This window comes from Phocoena sinus, chromosome 15, assembly GCF_008692025.1.
Source record: "Phocoena sinus isolate mPhoSin1 chromosome 15, mPhoSin1.pri, whole genome shotgun sequence".
Classification (NCBI taxonomy): domain Eukaryota; kingdom Metazoa; phylum Chordata; class Mammalia; order Artiodactyla; family Phocoenidae; genus Phocoena; species Phocoena sinus.
In genome coordinates this window covers 957,309-974,306 of record NC_045777.1, presented here as the reverse complement: position 1 = coordinate 974,306, position 16,998 = coordinate 957,309, and the positions used below count along the sequence as shown (strand labels likewise).

Sequence of the window (16,998 nt, the reverse complement as noted above, 5' to 3'; positions counted from 1 at the left end):
CAGGGCTGGAGCCCACCTTCAAAGATCCATTTTAAAAATCGGTTCCCCTTGAGTCTTGCTGTCCTTGCACAGGTGAGACTACCCCGAGCTGTCAACTGATGCGTAGGCAGCCCTGCGAGGTGAGGACCACCCCACCCCACCTCCATTTGTGGATGTGCGCGGAGGCTGCCCTGCCAGCAATGTGTCCGGGCCGGGATCACGCCGGCTCAGCCCCTCCAAAGCCCCATCCTTCCTGCCGCCTGCAGGGGAAGTGCCCGCGCCATCCCGAACTTCCGCGACCGGCAGCGAGGAGGCCCCGGCGCGCGAGGGTCTGACCCGCCCGCCCGCGGGAGCGCCAGGTCTGGCCTTTCCGACGGAGTGAGCAGGGCGGAGACCCAAGTTGCGCGCCCCGCCCCGCCCGCCGCGGTGGCCGTCCGGGGGCGACACGTCCTGGGAGTACGCCGGTCGGAAGCGCAGCTGGGACTGACACGTGGACTTGGGCGGCGCTGCCCGGTGGGTCGGCTGGGCGGGAACGGACCCGGACACCCTGTGCCCACGCCGTCCGCGCTCGATGCAGCCGCCCCCGGATGAGACCCGCAGGGAAGCGGCCGAGGACGCCCAGTGGTCCAGGTGGGGCCTCGCGGCGGGGGGTGGGGGGGTGGGGGCGGGCGGCGGTCAGGGGAGGGAGCGGGCGTCCTGGGCAGAGATGGCTCCCAGCCGCCCCGCACCTTTGCTCTGCCTGGGGGGCCTTGCACCTCCACGCCTCCCATCCAGGGCCAGTGCCACCCCCCACCCACCCAGAGCCCCCTGCACTCTCTCCAGGCCGCCCCGGTCCTGGGGGTGGTGTGCGCAGTGTCTTGTCCTGGGAGGCCTGCCTGGCTGGGCAGGGTGGCTCCCAGGCACGGCCTCCCCACCCCCAGGACCGCACCTGTGACCTGTGCCACCTGTGCAGGCAGGCAGTGGGCTGGGGGGTGTTGGGGGGACCAGGCCGGCACCTGCGGCAGTTGGCTGAGCCCTGCTGTCGTCATGTGCCAGAGATGTGAAACCAACAGGGTCCCCACGGGGGTGTCGGTTGTGAGGGAGGAAGAGCCCAGGCAGGCCGCCCTCTTCTGCTGCCGGGTGCAGAAGGCCCTGGGACAGGGATAGCTCAGCAGCACGACCCACAGGGCGACCAGGAACGAGAGGCGAGCCCGCAGAGCAGCCCCCAGGCTGCCCGCCGCTCAGAGCTCCCTCCGGTCCTCCAGTGGACCCCAGGCCCAGAGTCAGGCCCTGCGCTTCCAGGCCCGTCCACCTCCAGCTCTGAGTCCCCGGGGCCTGCCCTGCCGCCTGTGGGACCCGCCTCCCACAGCTGGTCACAGGAAGGCCTCAGAAGCCAGAAGGCTCCCTTGGGACAGGGCCCGGTGAGGGCGGGAGCCCCAAAGCCCAAATTGCAGCACGGGGTCTCCTCGCCAGGTGCCCAGGAGGGCGGCAGGCATGCGGGGTGTGCCCGGCTGGGGAGCGCCCTGCGGCCTGCCTCTGCTCCCTTGCTCTCTCCCCGCCCTTGTCGAGGCGAGGCCCCGCTGACCCAGGTGGCAGGCAGCTCCGCGGCCAGCTGGGCAGAGGGCCGGGACCTCTAAAGAATGTTTTGAACCTTCCCCCTCGGTTACGCTTTAACGGATCTAGATCTGGCTGGCTTTGCCTTCACCGCCTCCCTCCCTGCCCAGTTTAGAAAGGAGCACCTGCAGGTGGGGTAGCGGGGGTCCTGGGTGGAGTGGGGCTCAGCGGGAAAAGGTGGTTCGCACCCCCGAGTGGCTAAAGGTGATGAGAATCGTGACGAGGGCGACCGTGGGCGGCTGCCGCCATGTGGATGACCCCCGAGGCCGGGCCGCTCCCCAGGGACGTCCCAGCCGGGCGCCGGCAGCCTTGGGCCCGCACATTCTCTCTGGCGGTTGCCCTCTGCCCCTGCTTGCCCTCTGCCCCCAGCGCCGACTCATTTCCCTTTTCTGAATCGAGGGTCCACGTGACCTTGTGTTTGCTCAGCCGTGGGTGCTTCTCATGCACAGGGGCCATTTGCAGGATGCAGAAGGTTCTAGAAGGTTCACAGGAAGCACCCTGAAGAGCTGGGGGCTCAGACCCAAGGCTCGGGAGTGGACAGAGTGGGCTGGAGGCAGGTCTTCAGGCCTTTTGTGGCCGATTTTGCCATGACCTTCCGTGTTCCTAGCAAGCCCGTCCGCAGGTCCAGGATTCTGCGTCTGGCGTCCTAATCAGGCCTCCGGCAGCTGGCCGTGTCTGGGTCACCCCCTCCAGCCAGACCTCCAGCTGGCCTGTTCTGTGTCCCCAGCAGCTGTGGAGGACGTCCCTTTGCCCACCCAGTGGCGCTGCCCGCCAACTCAGGGCCAGGGCTGCGGGGGCCTCCGGGGCCCAGGGAGGAAGCACACAGCACCTGATCCCCCAGCTCCAGAGGGCGTCCCATGCCAGCGCCTTAAACTCAGAGTGGGCTGGTTGCCTGAAAGCTGACGGGCCCTTCTTGACCTCCCGGGGCCACAAGGAGGCGGGGGTCAGCACCGTATTCTCGGTACCCTGCCAGCCTTCCAGAGCAGGTCAGTCTCATCTGGCTTTCCCCTGTTTCTAACTGGACTTCCCACCCAGAGAGCAAACAGAGCCAGGCTCCCGGGGTGCCGGCACAGTGCATCCCAGGGAGGGGCAGGTGCCGGGGACGCGGTCCCATCTGCGCGCAGGTGACCCTCCGCCGCTCTGACCACATAAAGGAATAAAACTTCCTTTTAAAGGCAACTTCGGGCTGTGGCTGTTCGTGGGAAGTTAAAAGCCTTGCTCCCCAGCCCCTGCCGCTCCCCTTGTGCACCAACCCGTGCGTGTGTGCTTGCCGAGGGCTCGCCCGCAGGGCCGTGCAGGTGGCCCTGGACGGGCGGCGGAGGCCACGGCAGGGCTGGGCTCATGAGTCCTCTGCTGGCTCCGTCCCGGTGGGCCCGGGTGGCCGGCTGGGCTGGTTTTGGTGGGCAGTTTGGACTGTGCCTCCCAGTAGGCCTGGTGGGATGTTTGCTCAGAGGGAGCTGTGTCCCCGAAGGCCTGAAGTGCCGGGCTGGGAAACAGGGAGCAAGAGGGTGGACTGGGGGTGTCATTCCCACGGTTGGAGCCGCGGAGGAGACAGGCCCTGAGCCCCCAGGGGTTGCATGTCACAAACTCAGACATTGAGCGGGTGCCTCCTGGGGACTCGCTGGCCTGGCAGAGCCCCCGCCCCGCCCCTGCCCCACCCCTCACAGTCTTTGGTTCTGTAAAGGAAACTAGCGTCTGGGACCACCAGGCTCCAGGTGAGTCTGCGACCTGCCCCGTGGGGTTCCGCCCCCTCCTGCCGCCTTAGCCTTTCTAGGGGCGAGGCCACCGAGACCTGCCGCATGCGCTGTGCTACTGTCGTCCTCACCATCTTGGCTTCTGAGTCATTCCAGGCACACTTTACGAACCAGGAAGGAGGGTGGGGGCGTGATGGCCCCTCCCTCATCACTGAGGGTCACTGGGCAGTTTCCGAAGGGAGCAGACCCCCAGCCTCGGCCGAGGCACGGTCCAGCGGCCGGCTCCTGGAACTGCAGAACGGCAGGCTTTCCAGCATGGGACACTATTTCCCATTGGACTCGTATAGGAGATTCTAATATAAAAAGCAACTCGTCCAAGAGTGCTGCCTGGGAGCCCCACCCATGGCACCCCTCCGGGCACCCAGAGACCCAGTTTGAAATCCGTGGTCCAGTGCACACGGGGAAATTGAGGCATAGGGAAGGGCGGGTTTCCCCGAGTCAGGCCAGGGCCCAGAGCGGCACCCAGGTCTCTCCTCCAGGAGAGTTGGTCACCACATCAGACCACACACATCACTGAGGGCTGCAGAACACTTTGGACTGTAATTCCCAAACTCCAAACCGGGCGCCGCCCACAAACACGGCTCTGTCTGGGGACAGCAGGCCGGGCTCATTCACCCCAAACCCCCCGAGGGAGGGGCTTGAGCCTGGAAGCAGCTGTCTCCGCCAGTGGGATTGCCAGACGCTGCAGCCTCCTGGAGCAACAGCTCCTCAGCTGTGAGGGCAGCAGCGGGGACGGGGAGGGCCTCTGCAGGCCTGAGACACGGGGAAGGCTCCCCGACTCGCTCCCTGGACTGTGGAAAAGTACACTGATGTACCAGGGGGAGCGGAGCCGGGGGAGGTGCCTGTGGAGGAGGGGCATGCTGGTGCCAGGCCTCTCCAACCCGCTGGCCGGTTGATAGCTCCTTGTTGGGGCTCCAGGAACTGGTGGGTCACCTTGCTGCTCACTGACCCGAGAAGGAGCTGGGTGTCAGGGACATGAGCCCATCTTCACCGAGGAAACTGAAGCTAGGGAGGCCGGGCGACGGGCCCCACGTGCCACCCCCCACCCCCCGCCCTGTCTGTGACCAGGTCCAGGACAGCAGCTTCTTCCCACCCCGAAACATTCCCCCAGCGCCAGGGGTGCGGAGTCCACCCTGCCACGAGGAGGGCGCTGGCCAGAGGGGGTAGGGGGCAGCCCCACCTCGCTGCTGGCCCAGCGGTCCTGCCCCGGAGATAACGGACACAGCTGTCGCACGCACTTACAGTTGCTGGTGCGGGTGCTGCCTGCCAGCGGGCAAGACCCTCAGGGCCTCTGAGGTCTCTCACCACCGGGAGGCATGCAGGCGAGGGCTCCGGCCCTCCCAGGGGTGGTCCTGGCCTCACCCTGGACTGTCCTCCCGGAGTCGGCTCACAGCCTGAGCCTGGGTGGGGCCCACAGGCAGGGGACCCGCCCGTGTCCGCAGATGGAGTCCAAGCTTCCACTACCCTGGGCCCCATTGGCTGTTCTTTTCACGTGCCCGGCCGGCGGGGGTAGCCCCCGCCAGGTCCAGACAGGGGTCCAAGGGGGTTTGGGGAGCGAGGGTGAGACTCCAGTGTCCTGGGTCATCCGCCAGGTGAGAGGCATCCTTCCCTCTGTTCTGAGAACTGCCTGTGCGGCTCCTGCCGGCCTCACCCTCCTGGACACCTGTCCAGTGGCCTCCCCAAGGTCTACAGCACTAACGCCTCGGGCTGCTTTGGGCAGGCCTCGGGGGCCCTGGGCTCGGAGCCCCGGCCCCGTGCCTTCCCCACAGCCTGAACCTATTCCCTTTGTGCGTCTCGCACCACCACCACCCCTCCCCACCCTGGGGAGAACCCTTGCCCCAGTTGGACAGGTGAGTCCAGGTGCAGGCAGGACCCCCAAGGCCCCACTGAGACTGCTTAAAGGCCTGTCCACTCTCCCGACCCTTGCCCCAGTTGGACAGGTGAGTCCAGGTGCAGGCAGGACCCCCAAGGCCCCACTGAGACTGCTTAAAGGCCTGTCCACTCTCCCGACCCCCCCCCCCAGTTGTGGCCCCCACCCTCAGGGGACGTCCCCGCCCTGTGCAAAGACATCGCAAGTCCCTAGTGGTGCTCCTCCCCCAGGCTGTCCCCCACTGGGCCCCCCTCCACCTGCACAAAGGGCACTGAGTCTCCTCTCTTTTTTGTTAAAAAAAATACCAATCCCCCCTCCCCAAACTTTGTCTCTTAGGGCGGTTCTAGATGTACAGAGCTACCGCAAAGGCAGTACAGACTGCCACGCGCTCCACACGTGTCCCCGACTCACGTCCTAGGTCAGTGTCCATCGGTCCCCATCAGTGGACTGCCGTGGACAGTCCTGCTGCCAAAGCCCACGCTGTGCTCGGGTTCTGCACTCTCCCCCGAGGTCCCAGGGCCCCGCCCAGGGTCCCACAGGCACCTGTGTCTCCTGGGCTCCTCCGGGCTCTGGCAGTTCCTGACTTCCTGGTTTGGTGACTGACAGTCGAGGGTGCTGGCCAGGAGCTTTGGGGACTTGTATAGACTTGGTCTGGCAACCTTCCCAGGCGGCCAGGGCTGCCTCACTGCTGCCCAGGCTCCTCCCAGGGCCTGCCTGCCCCAAGGTGGTCTGCTGGGCAGACCCAGCTTTCCTGGGGACCCCGCGGGGGCCCACGGTGCTGTGGGACCCTCCCTCTCTGCCGCGGCTGGGGTCCTCTTCCCGAGCCCGTCGCCCCCTTGGCCGGCTACCAGCTGTCAGCCTGCTGCCTTCCTGGGCCCTTGGCCCATGGAAACCGAGAGCCTGGGGCCTGGAGAGCAGCACCTCCCCAGCTGCGGCTGTTCAACCTCTGCCCTGCGACAGCCATCCGGCCGCTCCCACCCCTGCTGCTTGAGGGACCCCCTGCATCATTTCCTGTGTCTGCCCGTTTCTCCCCAGAGTCACCAGACGTGAGCAGGTGGACATTTGAGAGGTGGCCGAGGGGCCCCATCCAACAGCCTCTCCTGGGCCTGACCGGGCCCTTCTCTCCGCAGACCCGAGTGCCAGGTGTGGACAGGGACGCTGCTTCTGGGGACATGCCTGCTATACTGCGCCCGCGTCAGCATGCCCGTCTGCGCCGCCGCCATGAGCCAGGACTTCGGCTGGAACAAGAAAGAGGCCGGTGTTGTGCTCAGCAGCTTCTTCTGGGGCTACTGCCTGACTCAGGTGGTGGGTGGCCACCTGGGGGACCGGTAATCCCTCCCCGTGTGGTGGCTCCTAGGAAGGGAATGGGGGGAGGCCCCGCCCACAGCAAGACGGGGGCTGGGAGACCCGAGGGCTGCGCAGGGGTGGGCTGGGGCTGGCGCTCAGCTTGTCTCGGGTGCTTGGTTCCCTGGGGAGCAACTGGCATCCAAGGAGGCAGCTCTGGGGCCCATGGGGACAGAGGGACCAGGCCGTACCCAGCACGCTCAGCCTCGGCCTCCTCTGCAGAGGGGATGTGGCTGCAGTGCCCACCCCAGAGGGCAGCTCCGAGTGACGGGCGGTGCCGGCCCCCTCCCCGGGTTCCTCCACGGTAGGGTCTCCTGGTCCGGCCTGCAGCCCAGCCACACAGCTCCCCGTCACTGCCCTCCCGTCCCCCGTGCAGGATCGGGGGTGAGAAGGTCATCCTGCTGTCGGCTTCCGCCTGGGGCTTCATCACCGCCGCCACGCCGCTGCTCTCCCACCTCAGCAGTGCCCACCTGGCCTTCATGACCTTCTCTCGCATCCTCACGGGCTTGCTCCAAGGTAGGGGCGCTGCGGGGGGCTGGACCTCGGGCCCACGCGCCGCAGAGCAAGGGGAGTGTGTGCACGCGTGTGTATGTGCATGCGTGCCTGTGTGCACGGGCGCGTGTTCAGGTGGGTGCTCATGGGCGTGCACGTGTGTCCTCGTGTGTGCCCCTGCACGTGGTGTGCCTCTCTTCAGAGCGGGTGCGTCAGTGCTGCAGCGCCGCTGCTGCTGAGGTCATGGGCTCTCCTCCCTGGCAGGCGGACAGCTCGGGCCGTCCCCGCTGGCGGGCTGCCGGCTCTTGGCTTCACTTCCCTGCACCGGGCTTTGTTTGTGCTTCGATGCCGTCGCGCCCAAGGCACTTTCCGTGTCTAGAGTCACTTCACAGTCTGGCTGGCACGTTTTAATGTCACGTGTCCTCCTCTGCCAAAACTTCCGCTCCAGGGATCCGGTGTCAGCCAGGTTGCCACGCGGCCCCGTCGGCTCCACCAGCCGCATGGTAGGCACGTGCCCAGTTTCTGTGTGCTGCCAGTCGGAGGCCACACCCGCGCTGGCCGGGCCAGCAGGCTGAGGGGATGCCAGCTTTCCCAAGCCCCTCGCTCTCGTTCTTTGGGGATATTACATTTCTGGAGAGAGCCCCCCTCAAAGATCCCCAGTGGCCTGGGGGAGCTGGTGGCAGGGGCGCACACCCACCCTCCAGGGAGTGGGACGGCCTTCTGAGCTCCTGCCCTCCACCAGCATGGCATCTGACAGCATCCGTCCTCTGGACGTGACCCCTTCCTCACCACACCTCCCCACGTCCCAGAGCTCTGGTGGGGCGTGGGCCTCTAGCCCATACCCCCAAGACCCCAGATGTATATCCTGGAATGGGCCTCTGCCTGTTTCCTGATCAGCCCCACCGGGCCAGCCCACATGTGGTCCAGGCAGTCCAGCGCCTGCGCTCCTTTGAATTCACCCCACGTGCTCCCCACATGGTGTGAGCAGGGGCCCGGGGCCCCAAAGGGAAGGCAGGAACCAAGTCCTGTCCCTATGTGCCCTGGCCTCTGAGCTTCCCCAGGTGCTTTTGGAGAAAAGCGCAGTGTAACGGGCAAGAGCTGCTTTCGCCAATGCAGTTTTTTTTTTTAAACTAGATTTTAAAATAATTATAGCTTTACAGGAAGTTGCAGTGAAAGGTACAGGGAGGTCCCGAGCTCCCTCCCCCACCTCCCTGTGGTGGCATCTCACGTAGCTACAGGGCAGCATCACATCCAGGACCTGGCAGTGCAGTTCCACGGGGCTGTTCAGGTCTCACCGACGTACACGCACCGTGTGTGTCAGTGTGTGTGCGTGTGCACTTGTCACTTGTCACCTGTGTGTGTGCTTCTGCGTGTTGGTGCCAGGACTCTGGAGCCGTGTGGATCTGGGAGCTGGCGTGACAGTGGAGGAGCGCCAGCTTGGGCCAAGAAGCCCCTCTGCAGCCGTCCTGGTGGCAGGACCTTGAGCGAACCCCCCGCTCCCCAAGCTGTCTCTTTAGCTGAGTGTTGGGAAAAGCCCAGCCCTGCTGATCCCTGGGGGTGACAGCGGGAGGAAGGAGACCCGGGCTTGAATAATCACCGAGGGCCCCGCGGAGCTTCCAGCCCCTGCCTCACCCCTCTGCCGGCCACCCCGGCAGGGCCCGCGGGCCAGCTCGGGACACGGCTCTGCGCGGGCCTCTGCCTTCTCTGCCGCCCCAGGGGTTTACTTCCCTGCGCTGACCAGCCTGCTGTCCCAGAAGGTGCGGGAGAGCGAGCGAGCCTTCACCTACAGCACCGTGGGGGCCGGCTCCCAGTTTGGGTAAGTCCCGGCCTTGGGGGGGCCGAGCGGGGGGGTCGGTGTGGGGAGGCGAAGGGCGTGAACCTGGCAGAGCGCCTCGGTGCGTCTGGTGGGGACGGGCCACGTGCACATCTGGGACAGGGTGACGCAGGTCTGGTGACTCTGTGCTCTGCGAGGCACTTGCCACCCCCATCTCCGTGCATGCTCTGTCCCTCTCGGGCCAGCAGCAGGTGACCAGAGCTCTGGGGCTCTGGCACGTGGGCTGGGGTGTTAAGTTCCCTTCCATCTGTGCTGACAGAACTGGATGGGGTGCCCATCCCGATGGGGGAGGTGGCCTGCGTTCGCCTCAGAGGGTACCCGTCACGGTCCAGACATGAAAGGTCCAGACCTGTAAGGTCCAGACCTGTGCCCCTCCCCCACTGCACCCCCCAGAGCGCCAGACCCTCCGTGGGGCGACCGCACTGGGGCTGGAAGGACGTCTTGCTGTCCTATTGGGGCTTCACGACCCCCGGGCTCAGGGCCCTCACGTTACTGCTGCCGAGGTCCAGGCAGAATGCAGAGGGGTGAGGGGTACCTGCTGGGGGGCTGGGAGCGGCCCAGATAGAAACCCAGGGGGCCCAGTGACATGTGAAGTTCAGAGAAGCAATACACGGACAGGAGAGTTTCATTGTTTATCTGAAATCCCGTCTCACTGCGTGACCTGGGCCTTCCGGGGAGGGAGTGGGGTGCAGGGGAGGTACAGGGAGAGACCGTGCCCACCCCCTCCCCGCAGATGGGGAAATGGAGGCTCAGAGTGGAAGGCATCCCTCCACTGGCCTTGGGGGAAAGCCTTTCTCCTTTAACTGTCTCCTGGCCAAGCCTCAGCAGGTGGGGGGCAGCTGGGGGGTAGCCTCTGAACAGACAGGCCAGCCTGGGGGAGGGGTGGGCCTCGAGGGCATATTTGGGACAATGGCATTGGCAGGACCTGGGGAGGCAGCTGGGTTGGATGGTTGTTTTTGCATTTTGAAATCTTTTTGAAATTTCATCCTCTCTGATATGAGCAGCTGAAAACAGCGAGGAGGTTTTATGTTTCAGCGTGTTCTTGTCACCGCTGTCTTCTTGTTGCCCTTTTCATTTTAAAAGGATCCACACACAACTGTAGGCCAACTGGGAGGCCTAGTAAGGAGATACTAGGGCAACACAGGACCCGTGTGCCACGTCACGGCTGCCACGTCCACGCTGGCCCCCGTGGCACCGGGAGTCCCCGGAAAGCTTGCATCTGTCTTAAAAAAATGCACAACATGAGGTTAAGTTTGATTTGGGGCAAAATGAGGGCTGCAGCCCGGGAGACAGCATTTCAGAGAAACTGCTCCCAGGAGGTGAGGGGAGGAGCCAGGATATAGAGGAGTTTTGCAACAAAAGGGCAGGTAATGGTCAAAACATTATTGTTAATTAAAGAAAACCCGATCTCTCAAGTTTCGGAATTTAGTGCTTTTCTGTGTCTGGGAAGATGCAAGAGTCTGGGCTCACTGAAATCGTTCCTTTGATGTGCACCTCAGCTCTCTGGGGCCAGTGTCCTGTATTTTCACATCCTGAGTTTCACAGGGCTCACCGCAGGGAGTGGCTGCAGTCTGATGGCTGCTGGATGGCAGGTATTCTTTTCAGCCCTGAGTTTCCTCAGGGCTCACCGGCTCACTTGGAGGGCTGCAATCCTTGACGAATGTGACATCCTTTGTGTGTTGATATGGCAGGAAATATTCCATTTATAAACATTCCATTTACCACATCCCTAGCAAGCTGCCTGGGGACCAGCCTTCCGGGCAGCTGCCTCACAGGGGATAGAAATGCTCTTTTCTAGGGACTCAGGTCACCTGGGGTAGGGGTCTCGGAGATGTCTCCGCACCCCAGTGAAGCGAGGGTCCCAGCCACGCCCCTCCCTGTCGTTCCAGGACGCTGGTGACAGGGGCCGTAGGCTCCCTGCTCCTGGACTGGTACGGCTGGCCGAGCGTCTTCTATTTCTCGGGTGGGCTCACCCTGCTGTGGGTGTGTTACGTGTACAGGTGTCTGCTGGGTGAGAAAGGTACGTGCCGCTGCCCGGGAAGGGCGGGGGCCCTGGCGCCTTGTCCCCTCCAGCGAGCGGCCACCGAACCCCCAAGAGCAGGCCAGCTCGGGGGCCCCAGGATCCCCTAGGTAGAGCCTCACAGAAGACGCCCACTCCCTGAGTCTCAGCCGGCTACGGTCAAGTCTGGTGTGAGAGTCGCCGGGTGAGCGCAGACGTGCAGGGGGCTGCCCAGCCGGCAGAGGCATATTGCAGGGGTAGAGGTGGCTCCTGGTGACAGGAGTGGGGCCTGGAGGGTTTGAGGACTCAGGGGACAGATGGCCAACACTACTGTCCACCCTCGAGGGCAGATGCTGCCGACCCCAGGCTCTGGCGGAGAGGACAGGTTGGCCCCCAGGCGCAGCCGGGGACCCACGAGCCGCCCCCAGCTTCTGGCCTGTGGGGGCGGAGCCGTCCACCCTCTTTGAATGGCTTTCACGTGGAGATGCCTTGCCCTTCAGATCTCATCCTGGCCTTGGGCGTCCTGGCGCAGGGCCTGCCGGTGTCCAGACACACCAAGGTGCCCTGGAGACAGCTCTTCCGAAAGCCTTCAGTCTGGTGAGCCGGGCTGCTGCGGGGATGGGGTTTGGGGCCCTGGGGACCTCGGCCACAGGGCGAGCGGCCCATGCGGGGGTGGGGGGGGGCGGCTCCACTCTGGGCTCCGCGCCCTCAGGCCCCTGGCTGCCCTGGGTGTGGGGAGGGGGCTGGGGTGTGGACCCTGAGCCTGGCCCCCGCCCCCCCAGGGCGGCCATCATCTCCCAGCTCTCTGCGGCCTGCTCCTTCTTCATCCTCCTCTCCTGGCTGCCGACCTTCTTTAAGGAGACCTTCCCCAGCTCCAAGGTGGGTTGGCCGCCCGGCAGCTCACAGGGTTGGGGGGCGCCGCGAAGCACACGCAGAGGGGCCCTGGGTTCCTTCCGCCGAGCTCTGGTGGCTCTGCCGCCTCCTGGCTCAGCGGCCGCACCTGGGTGCACACAGGAGAGGCCCAGCTGCTGCCCCGGCTGCCTGCCCGTCTGCGGACAGTCCTTCCGGGGGGCGGGGGCACGCAGGGGCTGTGATGTGGGCACAGATGTCACCTGCTGGTCAGCCTGGCTGACTGCACCCCAGCCGCCCGGCTACCCTCCCAATTCTGGTGACCAGGGCCCCCTGGCTGCACACTCTGGGCAGGGTGCGGCCCCCCAGCTCTGCCCCGCGAGGTGTGGGGAGCCATGAGGGAGGTTCTGCCTGCAGGGGTGATAGCACTTGAGGGCCCAGCGCTCAGTCAAGGTCGGGGATGAGTTAGGATCTCGGAGGCCCAGCCTGTGGGCAGAGAGCCTGGTGGGCAGTGGTGGGCGTGGATGACCGCCTGGGCTGTTCGTCCTTTCCCCGTGGTCGGGCACCTGCCCTGGCGGCCTCTGAGGCCCCTGTACCCTCCTTCCCTGCAGGGCTGGGTCTTCAACGTGGTGCCCTGGCTAGTGGCCATTCCTGCCAGTCTGTTCAGCGGGCTTCTCTCAGACCGTCTCATCAATCAGGGTGAGCCCTGGGGGAGGGGCCGGGCAGGGAGCCATGCCTGGGCTTTGCCTCACTCTGGGGGGCAGAGAGGCGCCCCCCTGGGGTGCTCCTGTAGCGATGGGAAGAGGCCACGCCCCCGAGGACCAGGCCATGAGAGTGGGACCCCTGGCCCTTAGAGCCAGCCAGGTGGGCCCGTGGAGCCCGGCTCCCGGCCCGACTCTGCTGATGACTGCCTCCAGCTTGTCACCCCCAAGCCTGTTTCCCCATGTGGGGACACTGGGACACAGTCACACTGCGACAGTGTAATTCCTCCACCTGGGGGCTGGACACAGCCCCCAAGGCTCCTCAGAGGAGGAAAGGGCACCTGGTGAGGTCAGAGGTCTCAGGCCTGAGACCCGAGTGCACACGGCCCGAGGATGACTGTCCCGCAGACACGCACGCTCTCCACGACCCTGCACTGCACGTCCTTAAATGTCAGTCTTGTCCTAGTTACAGAAGAACCACCCACTCATTGTGGAAAAATTAGAAAATTGGTAGAAACACAAAGAAAGCACCTTGTAACCATAGAGTGGCCTTCCTCAGGTGCGTCTGCCAGGCCTCGGCCTTGGGAACCCTCTAAGTGCACAGGCTCACACACGTGTGCGCGCGGCTCACGGTGATGCAGAGGCTGCCCCACCTCCAGCCCGGCCCGGCCCTCCTCTCCCCGCTCCCTCCGCGCAGCCGTGAGGGTGGGACCCACTCTGGGTGCCGTCTGGGGTGGGACAGCACAGATGGGCCGACAGGATGTCTCCTGGTCTCCCCGCCTAGGTTACAGGACCATCACTGTGCGGAAGTTCATGCAGGTAGGAGGGTCGTGGGACGGCTCTCTCCCTCCGGACATCCCTGTTTTGTTCCTGGGGCCCCTGACCTAGAAGGGGACCGGTGTGGCACAGTGGCTGGAGGGCACTGTGGGTCAGGGCTTGGGACTGGCTTGGCTGACCTGAGGCACTTCCCTGAGTCCTGGTGCCCGTTTGGGGGCCTGGGTCGGCTCACGTCGAATGGGCTACGACCAGCAGGTCCAGATCATTCGTGCAGCCTCGTCCCAGTGGCCTCCAGCCGGGCCCCAGCCCGGGAGGGGTGCCCACCGACCCTCGTTCAGTGTGGCCCAGGCAGCCCAGGAAGGGGCGAGACTCCCACCCCGTCCCCACTCGTCTCTCCTGCAGGCGATGGGCCTCGGCCTGTCCAGCGTTTTTGCCCTGTGTTTGGGCCACACCTCGAGCTTTTGTAAGTCTGTGGTCTTTGCATCAGCCTCCATCGGCCTCCAGACCTTCAACCACAGGTAAGGGCCAGGTTCCTCGTCCACCAGAGCCACCCACGCTGCCTTTGGGCTCCCGGGTCCTGGGCCCCTGGCTCGGGGCGCACATGGAGGGCGGGCGCACGGCAGGTCCCCACAAGTGAGCCACGAGGCGAAGGGCAGTCAGGGTATCAAGCCGGTGAGGACCTGGGCCTTTTGGGAAAACAAAACGGGTGCTTGGGGAGGGGCTGGCAGAGCAGATGAGGGTCCCCAAGCAGCATCTTTTGAACCGAAGGTGGGGAGCGAGCCCATCGGATCCCACGTGTTGTTCTGCGGGCCTCCCAGCCTGCGCAGCAGCTCAGTGTTTAGTCAGAAAAACTGCACTGACTTGTTTTGGGAATCGGCGCCTTGATGTCGTTTTCCAGATTATCGGGTAGCAAATGAGTGTGAGTCCGAGCAAACTCACCTCCCTGTCTGGTTTCATCCTGGAAGTGGGTCCCATGCGTAACTGCTGCGCTGGGGCTGAGCTCCTGGCATGGCCAGCCTCCGGGATCCAGGTGATCGGAGGACCCACCGCCGGCTTGGCGGGTGGCGGCCGCCCTGTGGTCACTCACCCGCGTCCTTTCCTTTTCCCGCAGCGGCATTTCCGTTAATATCCAGGACCTGGCCCCGTCCTGTGCCGGCTTTCTGTTTGGTGAGGACCTCGGCCCCTTGTTGGACAGGAAGTGGCTGCCCCACCTCCCGCTCACCCCCTCCCCGCTCCCAGGGCCCCCAGGTGGGTGCGCCGTGGGAGGGTCACAGTGGGCCTCCGCTGACTGGTCCTCGTTCTCTCTGTCCTGTTTCAGGTGTGGCCAACACAGCTGGGGCTTTGGCAGGTGAGAAGTGGGCTGGGGTCCCCTGCCTGCGGGTTTCAAACCCAGAGTTCCCCGGGGCGCCGCCCCACGCCTGTGTCCTCCCACCTGCTCCGCTGCTTCGGCCCTCAGGGTGGGGCGTGGCACCCCTCGGGGGGTCCCCACAGTGTCAGAGCAGTGGTGGGGGTGGGGGGGAGCCCAGACCCCAGAGCTGGCTGGGGGAGAGCACAGAGCCGTCTTCCACGGTGATCATGCTTCCAATGGCATGTAACCGTCCCCAGCCACGTGACCCGCAGATGTGAGTCAATCCCCGAGGTCCAGGGTCCCCAGAGGCCGAGTGCCTGGGTGACGGTGACGGGGCTCATGCCCTCCGGCCCCCCCGTCCTTAGCTCCTCTCAAAGCTGTCCTCAAAGGGGCGGGATGGCCCATCACCCCGTCTGCTTGTCCCCTCTCGAGGGTGCAGGAGTCGTGGGCGTGTGCCTGGGTGGCTACCTCATCGAGACCACGGGCTCCTGGACGTCTGTGTTCAACCTGGTGGCAGCCATCGGCAGCCTCGGGCTATGCACCTTCCTGGTGTTCGGGAAGGCCCAGCGGGTGGACCTGAGCCCCGCCCGTGAGGACCTCTAGCCGACCGACCCACTGTCCCCAGGACCCAGCGCCATCAGCCTCGGGGACAGCGTTCAGCTTAGAGGCCCCTTGCGCCTGGCCCGCAGTGTGAGCAGGAGGGTGCGGTCTGGTTCCCCCGCCCTCGGGGGTAGCAGCCTCCTTCCGGGTTGGTGGGACCTCATGGTGGGTGGATTAATGTCTTCGGTAGCAGCAGCTTCGTCACAGACACGGCCTGTTCCTCGTAGACCCGTACAAGCCACACGTGGTCAGCCCGCCCGGGACCGTGTCACTGCAGGGCAGGGCGCCCCGCTGGAGTCTCTCCCCAAAACCTGCCTGGCTCTGTTTCTCTGCTCTTGGGGCCGGATCATGCTCTGTGGTGGGCCGTCCTGTGCACCGCGGGGTGTTTAGCAGCATCCCTGGCCCCCACCCACTAGATGACCCCCCCCCAGTCATGACAGCCAACCCTGTCTCCTGACATCACCAAGTATCCCCGGGAGACCCGCCCCCTGGCTGAGGACCACAGCTCTAGAAGAAGGCCAGGGAGGGCTGTGGTGTTTCCGCTTCTCTGGGCATCCAGGCTGAGGCCCCCTAGTTCGATGGGTGGGCAGAAGTGGGGGCTCGAGGCCCTTGTGCATAGTTGGGGACGCTGCCCCCGGCGTCCCCTCCCATGGATTCCCAGGCACTGGCGATGTGTCCTGCTCCCCTGGTGCCTGGGGAGGGCGCGTGGGCACCCGCTCCTGGCCAGGACACGCCCCGGAACCAGTGAACCCACCGGTCTGCGTTCTCTTTCTCCCTCCTTGTTTAGAGCAGAGGGGCCGGTCGTCTCACGGATTAATAATAGATTTTGCAAGATGTATATGCAGAGAAAAGAAACCATGAGAATGTGGAAAAGCACACCAAAGCCTTATTTAAATGATGACTATTAAACTATTTAAGAAGAAGACCATAATGTTATTTAAGGCCCTTCTTATAAAAAGAATAAACGTGTGTTAAAGATTTATTTCACTAGTTCAAGGAAACCAGCAAAGTGTTTCAAACAGTCGAAGGAAAATGCCAAGAACAGACGTACTGATCCTCCAGGATGCTGACACACACGTGCAAATTTCCTAGCTCCCGCTCTGGACAGACCCCGCCTGTGCGTCTGTGTCGGAGCTGCTTGGTGTAGCTGTCAGCTGTGTAGATTCTAGAATCAGACAACTCCTAATTTTCCATGTAAGCAAAGATTTCCTCCCGCAGCCCCCCCACTTGTGATCAGAAAGAATCTGAAAGAAAGATTCGCGATTACAAAGTGAGTCTGGCCTCTGTAGGTTTGGCCTGACTGTTTACGGAGATGCAGCCAGAATGTTAATTTGCCATAAAGGCCAGGCTGTTTGCTCGGCTGGGGATTTTCATGAGAAACCTCGGGTGGATTTCTAGGCTGTGCTGTCCCGAGCTGGGAGCCCTGCCCAGGAAACTCCCCGCGGCGGGGTGGTTTCCTCAGGACACAGGACACAGGTGTGTCCTCGTGCCCGTTTTTAAGGCAGCGCAGGGATGCTCTGCCTTCACCTTGTTGGGCAACTGTCATCGCCATCATCGTCATGACTTTCTCCTCCCAAACTGGAACTCTCCCCTCCCCCTCCCCCAGATCCTGGCGCCCACCATCTGCTTTCTGTCTCTATGAACTTGACCCTTCTAGGGACCTCAATGGAAACGTATCCTACAGCATCTGTCCTTTTGTGACTGACTCATTTCGCTAAGCGTGGTGTCCTCAGGGTTCGTCCGTGCTGTAGCGCGTGCTGGGATTTCCTTCCTTTGTAAGTCCGTGTAATACTTCATTGTATGGCTGGACCACGTGTTGTTCAGCTCTTCATCCATCGGTGGACACCGGGCCGCTTCC

The 16,998-nt window shown here is 64.1% G+C and overlaps 1 protein-coding gene across 2 annotated transcripts; it reads left to right on the top strand.

Moving 5' to 3' along the window:
• Window positions 1-286: 286 nt before the first annotated feature.
• Window positions 287-16,132, top strand: SLC17A9 (solute carrier family 17 member 9). Of its 2 annotated transcripts, none has more exons than XM_032606038.1 (13): window positions 287-609; window positions 6,327-6,524; window positions 6,917-7,056; window positions 8,749-8,848; window positions 10,756-10,886; window positions 11,366-11,462; window positions 11,648-11,744; window positions 12,326-12,413; window positions 13,200-13,234; window positions 13,595-13,710; window positions 14,304-14,359; window positions 14,511-14,540; window positions 14,973-16,132. In XM_032606038.1, the coding sequence occupies exons 1-13, from the start codon at window positions 551-553 to the stop codon at window positions 15,131-15,133; spliced, it is 1,308 nt and encodes a 435-aa protein (XP_032461929.1). In that variant the 5' UTR covers window positions 287-550; the 3' UTR covers window positions 15,134-16,132. The 2 variants fall into 2 exon arrangements, with proteins under 2 accessions (XP_032461929.1, XP_032461927.1); XM_032606036.1 differs by having other exon boundaries at window positions 290-609; window positions 14,980-16,132.
• Window positions 16,133-16,998: the final 866 nt, after the last annotated feature.

What these genes read in the sequence shown, in the direction of transcription:
- SLC17A9 (XM_032606036.1), top strand. Translation starts at nt 551, where the DNA reads ATGCAGCCGCCCCCGGATGAGACCCGCAGGGAAGCGGCCGAGGACGCC. An exon ending in GAGGACGCCCAGTGGTCCAG is followed by an intron (nt 610 to 6,326) that starts GTGGGGCCTCGC and finishes TTCTCTCCGCAG; the next exon opens with ACCCGAGTGCCAGGTGTGGA. An exon ending in CTGTGCGGAAGTTCATGCAG is followed by an intron (nt 13,235 to 13,594) that starts GTAGGAGGGTCG and finishes TCTCTCCTGCAG; the next exon opens with GCGATGGGCCTCGGCCTGTC.